This window comes from Stegodyphus dumicola, chromosome X2 (genome assembly GCF_044657685.1).
Source record: "Stegodyphus dumicola isolate Sdum_Otavi_A_Nest chromosome X2, ASM4465768v1".
Taxonomy (NCBI): Eukaryota; Metazoa; Arthropoda; class Arachnida; order Araneae; family Eresidae; genus Stegodyphus; species Stegodyphus dumicola.
Genome location: NC_140781.1, coordinates 37,689,933 through 37,702,257, shown reverse-complemented (window position 1 = coordinate 37,702,257; position 12,325 = coordinate 37,689,933). Strand labels below are relative to the sequence as shown.

General features: G+C 32.2%; 1 protein-coding gene across 1 annotated transcript; it reads right to left on the bottom strand.

Moving 5' to 3' along the window:
• Window positions 1–1,120: 1,120 nt before the first annotated feature.
• Ced-12 (engulfment and cell motility Ced-12) lies at window positions 1,121–10,179 on the bottom strand. The gene has a single exon (XM_035352283.2). The coding sequence runs from the start codon at window positions 9,653–9,655 to the stop codon at window positions 7,502–7,504; it is 2,154 nt and encodes a 717-aa protein (XP_035208174.1). The 5' UTR covers window positions 9,656–10,179; the 3' UTR covers window positions 1,121–7,501.
• Between the last annotated feature and the right edge of the window lie 2,146 nt (window positions 10,180–12,325).

Sequence of the window (12,325 nt, the reverse complement as noted above, 5' to 3'; positions counted from 1 at the left end):
GAAATGTTCAGCTTTTATGATTGCATTACTTTCAATAACAAAATTTTTTTCATGTACATTGTCAAGCAGCAATTCATCTATGTGATGACATTAGAGAATTACATGACAGTTCAGAAAAAGGTTTCAGTAAAATTTATTTAAAATAGACCATAGGTCTGAAGCAAAACATATGACGAAGAATTTGAAAATTCCCTTCCACAACTGGAAAACATACAAACATGCCAACTTAGCATTGTAACTGAATCTTATTTTCGAATATCAACTTTTAATCAATTCTTGTATGGTGTGATCTTACAGCTAAAAGAGTGTTTTATTAAACACAAAGAAACATTAATTTCATTTAATATTTTACTTCCCCAAGAGAATAAGTTCCCTTTCTTAATCTCCGGAGCATGCGGTCCTTGACACCAAAAATTGTTGTGTGCATACAGGTTTGCAAGAGATTAAATGCACACCAAATTGAAAACAGCTTGATAAGATTTATTTTAACAAAAGTAGCACTTCACTGTTCTAAAACTTTCCTCACAAATAGTCATACAACTCTTCTCAGTATCGCAGAGTACAATCACTAGTTACTTCAAACTACTAAGAATGTTTAACACAGCGCTTAACACTAAACAGCGAAACTAATCTGGAATTATCTCAGTACTGTGAACTCACACTGAACTAACAACAACTGAAAGCATACACTCTCTCCGGTTTTATGTAGTTTTACCCAGCTGCTAAGAAATGTCTAGTGCTTCTCAAAATTAGGCATATGAGGGCCAGGTATGGTTACAATTGCATATGAAATCAATTACAGTTATTCAATTACAATATCAATTACAGTGATACAGAGACCTGACCAAAATGTTGCCAAATGATCACCAAGTTTGGTGGCTTTTGGCAATTTTTTGCCAAATTTGGCAACAAAAATTAGCCAGCAAAGCCACTGCCAACTTGGTGATATCTCACCAATTAGCGAGATAAGCATTTACACAGTGTTAAACAGACTTGCCCCTCTATTCTTATTTTTCCAGCAGAGCATTGTCTCTCGATTTTTCAAGTTACATTATACAGAAAAATACAACAATTCCACATCTGCTCTAAAATCATCTATGTACAAAAAATCATAACAATATTGATATTTCACAATATATTTATTACCTTTGACAAAGAAAATTACATTACCTGCAACAGAAGCTTGAGAAGATTTTTCTTGATATTGAGAAACTTTTAAAAATCTTAGTAATATTACCAGTTACGAAGTGTACAGCAGAAAGATCATTTTCTACTTAATATATCTAAAAAATTATTTATGAAACAGTACACATGAAACATATTTAAATGGAGTATGTTTGGTGTATCTATATAAAAATATACCTCTAAAAGAAGTTTTAAACATTCTTGGGGGGAGAATGCAGTATGAGCATTAAGATATGATTTGGTGTAAATTGCAAAATCCCTTTTAGAAATATCTCTGATCTGATAAATAATGCAAGTCCTTTTGTATTGTTGATAGGCATTTTATTCGACTTTAATCATTAATAACACACTAAATGTCATTTATGTTTTTAAATAACTTTATAATTGCAGATTTACGATTCTTGAATTAGACTTAATATTTAAATTGCAAAATTACAAATAGGAAAAACTGCATAATAGTAGTTTTGACATCATGATTGTTATTCCACATCCAAAAATTAAATTCTAGGTACCACCTTCTACAGTGACAGAGAGTAAAAACACTGAAGGGCATTTTATTTAAATTTTGCATTGAAAAATTAAAGACCAGAATCAGTTAGGAAGGAGCAATTATCAAAATTTGGAATGAAAAATTAAAAGTGAGAATTCCTTGATTGAAGATCATTTTCTCATAAAATGTCTCTACTAGTCTTAGAAAATTATCTTTTATCTGACATAATGAACCACTTGATATAACATCTCTTCTGTCAAAACCTACACTGAGAGTTATGACAAAGTGAGCTTTCCTTTTAAAATAAACGGTATGTTTAATATTTAAAAAATTATTATCTGGTGACCCCTTACCAGATGAAGATAGCTCGTTATAACTGCGTCTTGTACTAACCCGCAAGTCCACTTCTGATGGTAGCTAGTAGGGTAAAAGTATATTTTAGGGTACCCCTTGGCAATTTTTGGCGGTACATAGATACCGAGTTTGTGCAATTCTTTGGCTTGTGTAGCCAAAATAACAAGACAAAGAATTGCACAAACTCAGTATCCATGTACACATCGACCTATTTTGTTAAAAAAAAAAATCCCATAATTGCACAAAAATGGCATTGCACACTCCCTTGACTTTATCCATGTACACATCGACCTATTTTCATTTTTAAAAAAATCAGAGAATTGCACAAACTTTGCCTTACGAACTCCGAGTTTGTCCATATACACATTGGTATATTTTCACATGAAAGCACCCAATTCTACAGTAGAGGCAAATAAAAAATGCATAATCTCAATAAACTACATTTTAAACCAAACAATAAAATAACATAAAAAAGGAAAACCTATTTAAGCACTACACAAAGCAAATATCCACTTACCTTATTTAGAAATTTGTTCATCTTCAGTCTGTGGAATGCAAAATTCCTTAACAGCATCCAAAAACTTCCTAAAATTATCTGAACTAAAATCCGTATATCGGTGTCGCCACATAAATTCACAAAAATAAAAGTCAAAAATATACTACGCAGTTCCGGACTGTCCGAAAAATGTCTATAAATAAACGTTCATTTACACACCAGTCAATTAATGCACTTTTCCCCTTTTGTTCCATATCGCAGAGAAACTTCAAATTAACCTTAATACATTCAGCCATTGTACTGTCTAAACAATGAAACAAGCAATGCACTTCCTAAGCAACACACACCACAAAAGCCCTTGCAAAATATCCCAAATCAAATCCTTGCAAAATATCAAAATTTCCCGGAATAATGCAAATGATTACGTCATAATAGGGTTTCCATAACATTCAACTACTCAGGTTACCCATAAATGATACAACAATTTGGCGATAAATGAAACAACAACTTTGCAATAATACAAGGGGTGCCCTAAAGTCAACTCTAACCGCTAGGGTAATAACAATGTAAGTCTAATGCATCAATTGACTTACAATGAAATTCAGAATATATATCTTGTCCATAAACTATTAAATCCCATAGTAATAAAACCTGACATTCACCAACAGTCATTGAGAAATATTACATTTTTAGAGGTACATTTTTATGAAGAATACTTTGTAGAATTAAAATACAAATATATTACCATCAAAAAATAATGTGGAATGAATAAGGATTCAATAGAAAGCACACAGTTAAAATCATAAATCAACTTAGCTTAGGTATAATTCTATTTCTTTACTACATTCCATAGCTGACATTTCTTTCTTACATAAATTAAAACATGTCTGCATAGATTTCGAACTGTATATAGCAAAATTTTTTTTAATATTTTCATTTACTATACCAACAGACTGAATGTGATATTTTCTTAATAAAATAAAACTAATAAGCAGTTAAATCATCTATTAAGGATAGCATCAGAAAAACTCTGTGAAATTACAATTAACAATTACTGAATGAAAATTATGATATTTGATAGACTGTGTGGGAATATGAAGAGTCACATATGAAATTATCAATGTCATTTTACATAACAGCTAGAAAGTGTTGCAATAAGTGATAAAGACAGTACAGGTGTTGATTGAAATTACAGCTGTTAAACTTCAGTTTCAAATTTTTAACCTTTCAGCAGAGCTTAAATTGTGTCGGTACTTCTTAGTTTTGGGGATTAATTCTAATTCTAGGCAGAGCGCACCGGAACCCTAAATAGAAGGCTCCGCCACTTCTTTTAAGTAACTTGATCAACAATTTCAGCAGAAATTTCATCTCGAAAATTTTATTTTTAGCAATAAAACTATATTAAAAATCACTTATTAAATTTTATCTCTTTACAACTTATTTAATTTTAATTATTAATATATATTGATTATTAATAATCATTTTATTTATTTATTTACTCTTGTTCCTGTTTCCTGAAGGTCTTCCACAGGGCTCCGGCGCTTCTACTTTTAGAAATTAAGCCCTGCCTGTCCAGAATGTACAGTATTACACTATGCCCAAATTAAAATAAATATTAATCTCTGATATTTTACTTGTATTGATTCCAGGGGGTAATAAAACATATAACAAATTGATTCTGAAAGAAAGATCTAATTACATAAATAAGCATTGCAAAACTGATGAGAAAAAAAATTATATAGAGTGTAAAACATACAGGTAATTTATTATAATAAAGCTTGCGTATTATTGAAAAGAATATGAAAATAATTTTAAACAGCTTGGTTTCACATTTAATCTTATACAAAATTAAAGAGATATAAAGATGAATATACAGCTTGATTATATGCTAAAACTTTCCAGATAAATTTGGTAAATATTATTTAGTATTAACTAACAAGACTCGAACCATTTGCTTTAATGCTTGTTATCATGACCTTTTAATCGGCAGAATGATTCTCTAATCATTAAAAGTAAACAGCAAAGAATCAGGTAACACAGAAAATGATGAAATGTTTCTGGGACTTGATATTAACAGTCATGTCGCTGTTTAATTACGGACAAAAGTTTAAGTATGCTTATGACACTACTTTGATGCATTAAATGTACTGTAAAAAACTGAACATTTTCCCAGTAGCCCAGATAAGTGTAGAAAATGATAACTGATTGAAAGCCTTCCTAAAGATAATTATTTTTTATTGCAACCTTGCAATATTTATTAAGAATGTTTCGTATATTTTTTGCTTAAATTTAACTGCGTTACCCAATTAAGCCTAAGCTCCACCTGAATTTTGATCAACAGAACCACAAGGCTAGAATAGTATATGGTTTAAACCTCTCCTATTAACACAAACTGTATCAACCTATTTGATATTTTAGATTAATAGATATTAAGTATTCATATTCTACATAAGATATTATATAGTTACAAACATCCAGGCTTTGTCTGGGATTTGAATCCAAATTCATCAATATGGCAGCCTTGGAGTGGTTTAATCATGGACCTTATAAGAGATATACTAACCGGAGCGCGCATCACCTACATGTCTGCAAGAAAGAGTAGGGACGATCTGGTTTACTTTAACACTGAAACCTATGGCGTTTATATCACATAACTGTTTTTAATTATTAAATGGGATACGTTGTATAGTGATGAGATTATGAAAGTCACAGTTTTTTTCAAATAGGATTTAATATATCTCATTAAAGCAGTTTTTACTGCATTTCGCGCATTTGTTTCACGTGTCATTCTTGCACAAACATCTTTACTTTTGTGAAACAGTAAAAACTCTAAGCACAAATTTTATGAACTTAATTTTGCGTCAAAATAAAGTAAAATTTAATCATATTGATAGTACGTGATGCTTTGAAATAAATAAGGTAAAATTAAACAAGATCTGATAATTTTTTTAAAAATTTAATGAACATTATCAGGCAGTGATTTTCAAAACTATAATAACATTACAAAACAATCATTTATTTGATTATATCATCATTAAATTATTAACATTAAAGTGGATTATTTATTTTAGTAATTCATAAAATTCGGAGCATAAAATTTTCTGAGTGTAATGAAGTGGGGAAAAAAAGATAAAATAAAATCTAGAAGCACTCAGATTTTATATTACGCCCAAAAGGAACCTTTTTTTAACATTTAAAAAACCTTTTTTTAACAAACATTACCTATATTTATTGAATATCATGTTCTACGCCCGTAAACGACATACATTTGAAAACAGCATATCTTTAGAATTACGGCACTGGAGATGAAAATGTTATTTTCCGTAGTGTTACGATTGCTCGCTTTGAACTTGTGGAGTTTGTTAATAAAAAATTCTTTAAAGTTTTACAAAATATGAAATAGATTACAATAAATTCGAAATTCGGCCGTCCAGATGCCCAAGCTCGGGTGGAGGATTGCATTATTCAAAATTGGATGGCTCTAGATGCTGTCGTTTTTGTCACAGTGCGAGAAACATACATGTATTCATGCAAATTCTTCATTATTTAATTTCTTTAAATATAATACAGGACGATAATATTTGGTAACAACAATTTGCAAGGAGACACAGACATTTATAGTGAAACAGCGCAAAAGGCCGCTTATAGCTAATAAATTAAATTAACAGTAAATAAAAAAATCTTATGCAGAACTAAAAATAAATTTAAAAAATAATCACTTTAAAATACAAGCAAAATTAATTATTACGGTTAAATGCAATTTTAATATTAGAATTAAATGAATAAAATTTAAGATGTCAAAATTGTTTATCACTATGATGTATTATGAAATATAATTGAAATAAAATTCCTTTATAGAAATTGTGCTATAATACTCATCTATAATTTCAAAAAAGCAGCACAATTCAGAATTTTAAACAAAACGTTCAAAAATTCGTTTATAATATTTTAGTATTTTTTACTTATTTACACCAATAAATAACATAAAAATTGCAAGAAAATTTCTTGTTTGAAATTTTCTATTCGTTCAGATTTAAAATATTATTTTCTAAAAGAAGTAGTTACAAATGTCCTTACAGCATAGGAAAAGCTAAACAAATATCTAGCCCTGAAAACATTCAGTAGCTTTATAATTATTTGGAACGCTAATTATGCTTGATAAATATGCTAAACTATTAAAAATCAATCTCAGTTTCAAAAATAAAAATATGTAGAAATTCTAATTTGTGAAATGAGGTGCTGCAACAAGCTTTTTCAACAATTGTAAACAATTATACACACTGGAATAGGCAACCACTGTTAATTTCTGCAAGTTGTCCCTACTCCTCCGGATGTGATCAAGGTGACAGCCGGGAACTCGTCAGAAGAGGGAGAAAAACACATTTTGGGTTAGTCTATTTCTCATAAGGTCCATGGATTTAATAGGCAAAATTCCACTGCTTCAAATTTAGAAGAAATAATTTAATAAATTAAAATCTTTCTTAATAAGATAATAGGGAGAGTGTAGATTTGAATAAACAAATTCCCAGATATTTATTTAACACAGAGATAATTAAAGATAAAAATTATACCACATTCTATATATTTACATTAATCAAAAGTTACTTATAATATATTTCGTTCAAATTAGAATAATATTGTCACAGTTGCAATAAAACTGGGCTGTTTAAAAATCAATTGTAAAATAAATTCGGCTGACTGCTTAGTCAGTGCCATTAAAAAGAATTTCAAAAAGCAATAATGTAAAATATTTAGTTCGTTCAACATAACTGCAGACAGAATTAAAACATGAATATCTTTTCCCTTCTTAGATAAAAGTTTAAAGAAGTCAATACTATTTAATCATACAGAAATTAAAATTTTGAGCTTTGGAACTAATTCACTTCATATGGAACTGGGTTTTTAATTACCTACTAAACTGTTTAAATCCTATGCCTGCTTATTAAAACAAAAACAAACCTGACAAATGAGAAAGTTCATTTAAAATCATAACAAAAATCATAATTCGGTGGATCTTTTGGAATGCTAGGAGGATTCTCTGGTATATTCACACCTTCAGTATCAAGTAATCTTAATTTTATATCCATACTCAACAACGTTTCTAAGTCATTCTTGGTTTCCTTACTAACCATTTTATTTCCCAGCAAAGCATTTATTCCATCAGTCCAATAATCAAATTCCTTGTCATTTGGTGCAACAAAATTCAGTGGCTCTTGATCAGAATCAGGAATCAGAGAAAATGCCAAAGATAACGTTGACTTTGTACGTTTTACTTCTTTCATATGCGGGCATTCTTTTCCAGTTACAAGTGACTTTACTTCAACTACTTGTAGTTTATGTGGTAATTCTTCTAATGCAGGTACACCTCTATTTTCATCACAATCACCATAATGAAAAACTTTATGATTAGGAGATAATCGACAGTACCAAAACTTATCTTTAATTCTTTGGCCTTTGTTAGAGTATTTTGTAAACATAGTACCTTCGCATAAATACTGAAATCTTTGTTTCTGGATAAGATTCCTAATTTCTGGAGTTATTTGTTCCCGCAGTTCTACAATTGGCCTGGCTTGAGATTCCCATTCTTCTCTGTTAGAGCGTTCCTGTTGCCACAAATTGGTTATTTCATTATATGTCAGTGTTGCAAGTTTTAGCTTAAAATTTTCAAGAGTTGGTGGAGGTGGATCTGTATTTAAAGCTCTTGTAATCTGTTCTTTAACAACACTCACTACTTTAGCAAAATCTTCTGTAGTGGCACGCATTTCTTTCCAGGTTTTATTAAGAAGGATTATACAAATACAAAAAAATTCTTCAAATGGATGATCATGAGTGAAGAACATAGGATAAAAAATTTTACCTTGCTCAGTAGGGGGTTCACCTATTTTAAGAATATCACATAAAAGCTTAGTTAACTCAATACTGGTTCTTCCAAATGGACATTCATGCTCATCAGCTCGACACGAGTTTTCAAGTACAACTTTTGTGTAATTTTCTGTATGATTACGAGCAAAATAAATCATATTGTCTAAAGCTAACATTCCTGGTGGAATTTCTGTAAAATCTTCAGCAGGATTTACATGATTTTTGAAACCAAGTTTTTTATAATCTTTTGAATATCCCCCTTTACGTCCTGCTGAATTTACAATCTCAGCATCTGTATCAAAAGCTATTCTCCTTAATTCTAATATTTTTTCTCGGGCTTCAGGATCCTGTGGGTCTAATTTTCGCTTCATTTTTTCTTCCAATAAATTAAATAGAAGAGTCTGTAAAACATATAACTGATGAGCCATTTCAGCACCAACATGTTGCTTTTGGATAATATGTACCATTATTACATTTCTTATTTGTTTAGAGGTTAATGTAGCAGCAACTGCTTTTCTTTTATTAATATCTGCTTTCAAAAATAATGCATTGATTAAAGCAATTGCATTTTGCTGTATCTCCGGTATTGGAGACTGCAAATGCACTATTAAATAAGGTAATGTAACTTCCTGTTCTACAAGTGGATACTTGCCGGAACTATTCAAAACTAATGACTCTAAAATGGCAAGAGATGCTTGCAAAGATCTAGAATCTTGAGTAGAAGTCTGTGAATTAACTTGATTGGCTACTCTCCCGATAAATTTATCTTGCAAATTATCCCAGGACACGATTCCATGATCCATCAATTCTACAAATGACTGAAGAGTTAATGCCATTAATTCACCTGTATAATTACCTCCTTCAATCATTGATATCAGAAAGTTCGAGCCTTGTTTGTTGATGAATTCGAGGGCAAATGTATAATCAGCAGATAATCTAGCAAGTCGCCTCAATGCAGTCTTTTTCTCATCTTGAGTACCAAAATTGAGTTTTTCTAGTATCTCTTGTGCTGTCTTTGTCGAAGAATATGTCAACCTTAACACGCTTCCATTCTTTATGTCATTTCTATTCTTCTCGGTTATGTAATTATGAGCATTATCTGAAAACTGTAATGCATACTGATCAGCATCTGTAAGACCCCAGGTTGTACATAAATCCTGAATTATGGCTGCTAATGGCCGCTTTTGATCGAATTCTATTAACTGAGGTACCTGATCTTCCATCTCCACAGCTATTTTCACAATGTTTATATCTTTTATAGCAGGCATTTTTAAAACCTTCAAAAGTACACATTCACAATGTTAAAAAGAATTTCAATCACGATCAATAGTCAGCCACGATTTCATTCACTCACAGTTCTTACACAAATCAGAGCACTATTCAAGTATAAACAATTAAGCAACGAACACTGAAAAATACTATTTAAATGCCCACACACACCTTTTAGCCGTTTCTATACGCTTACTTCCGCAAAATGATCATCCGTTGGCTGACTGCTAATTACGTTATTTAGCGCGACGCATTTTACACAATTGATCAATCGGATTGACAGAGTGTCTAACCGTCCGATGTCGGAAGTTTCGCTAAACCACCGTGGGAACATCGAACTAGTTGTTACCCTGGCATAAAGCTATTATAAAAGCTCTTTCCAGCTTCTTCGAGAGTCTCCGAAGGGCATGACGAAAGAGTTCTTTAACTGAATTTCCCAAGAAAGATCACAGAAATAAGGTAGATAACCCTCCGCGAAACACAAAACTGGAAGAAGGCGGCACATGTGGCTCCATCTGCTGGTCGGAAAGAAGATAATGATTGAACAGGAGCATGGAGGTAAGAAAAAAAGAGTTGCCAAACCGGCACTACAAGTGAAGCACTGCTCCGAAGCTTCGGTCACCAGATAGGGTGTTTTTGTTTACATTCAGAAGCGCTCTGATAATATTTCGACCGCAGTGGCTAATCGCACCGACGGTGCAAATAGCTAACAGGCTAGACTAGAAGAGAAACACGCTAATGTGACAATCAAAATCGTAAAAAACAACCTTATATTTAGCGTAGGTATAATGAAACACTCAATCGATTTCGAGGGCAGCTAAAGGTCCCTCCTCATCAGGAGAAAGAAATACATAGAAAGAAGAAAATAGGAATCACAGAAACACGTGGTGCTTATCAGCACTGCACGTGGTTATAACTAGATTTTTAATCAGAGTTGCATTGGCCGCCTACTTTTACTGAGCCAGGCTGTCTGATCAAGCATAAAGAAATATTAGCGAAGTTAAAATAGGGAGCGAGGGGCAAATGCACATTACGCTCAAAATCTGAACTTCAAATAATGGAAAGCAACCACTGAACGGATTTTTTATACCCTCTGGTAGTACCAAGTGCGAGGAGGTAACGCCATCTATCGGCAAAAATAATTGAATTAAGATAGTAGAATTTTAAAGGCATTAGGAAGGACTGGATTGGACTTCAAATCATTAACTAAACTTTCTAAATCTTTGTGAATGTGAAAAGCCTCAAGAAAATCCAATTCGCCTATGAAAGAAGCCTTTTGGATGATTTTTGCAGACCCAAAATCAAAATTATGGTTAAAAGTCCAGCTATGATACGCTATTGATGACTTGTTAATTTCCCCTTTTTTGACATAAGATTCATGTTCCTTGATACGAAACTTCAACGCTCTTTTTGTTTGGCCAATATATCTTAAACCACACTGACATGATATACTATAAATTCCCCAAGAATTCAAGACAGAAACGCAATCTTTTAGAATCGAAGGGTGAATTTTATTAATAGGGGAGAAACCGACTTGAAAATTGAATTTCTGGAGAATCCGTGCAATTTTATAGCTAACAGAAGGATAAAATGGAAGCACGACAAGGTCATTGATATTATTTCTAACAGTGGAATGTCTTCTTTGATGGGAATCTGAAAATTTTTTGACGGCTTTATCAATAATCACGGGAGAAAATACACGGTCAATCGTAACTGCTCTCAAATAATTAAGTTCATTGGTAAGCAAAGATTCAGAGGAACAAACTTTTAGCGCGCGGAAAACATAATAGTAAAAAGAAGCCATTTTTTGCTTAACAGGGTGGCATGACTTGGCATGGGGTGGTAAACAAACTACAAAGGGTTTACGGTACACAGTGGTGCTAAAATCGGTTTCATTGCGGAATAAAATCGGTTTCATTGCCTTTAAAATTCTACTATCTTAATTCAATTATTTTTGCCGATAGATAGCGTTACCTCCTCGCACTTGGTACTACCAGAGGGTATAAAAAATCCGTTCAGTGGTTGCTTTCCATTATTTGAAGTTCAGATTTTGAGCGTAATGTGCATTTGCCCCTCGCTCCCTATTTTAACTTCGCTAATATTTCTTTATGCTTGATCAGACAGCCTGGCTCAGTAAAAGTAGGCGGCCAGTGCAACTCTGATTAAAAATCTAGTTATAACCACGTGCAGTGCTGATAAGCACCACGTGTTTCTGTGATTCCTATTTTCTTCTTTCTATGTATTTCTTTCTCCTGATGAGGAGGGACCTTTAGCTGCCCTCGAAATCGATTGAGTGTTTCATTATACCTACGCTAAATATAAGATTGTTTTTTACGATTTTGATTAGCTAACAGGCTATTCACACCACCTACGTTCGCGCATGCGCACAATCAGCCCAGGTACCAGCATTTTACGCCGATTTCCGTAAGGTAGGCGGTATTGAGAGCGAATGTTGTTAATAGTTCAACAGCAAGAGAATAATTTGCAAGTAATAATTATCAGTTACAAAGACGAGGTCAATCTATATACATCATAATGTTCAGGAAATGATTAGATAAAATAGGGATTTAATGATGTTCTAATTGCAAGCGAGGACGAGTAATTAGTTAAAAAATCTTTAGTTTATTGACAAAAAGGCTACAGAAATTACTTAAATTCTTTTATTTAAC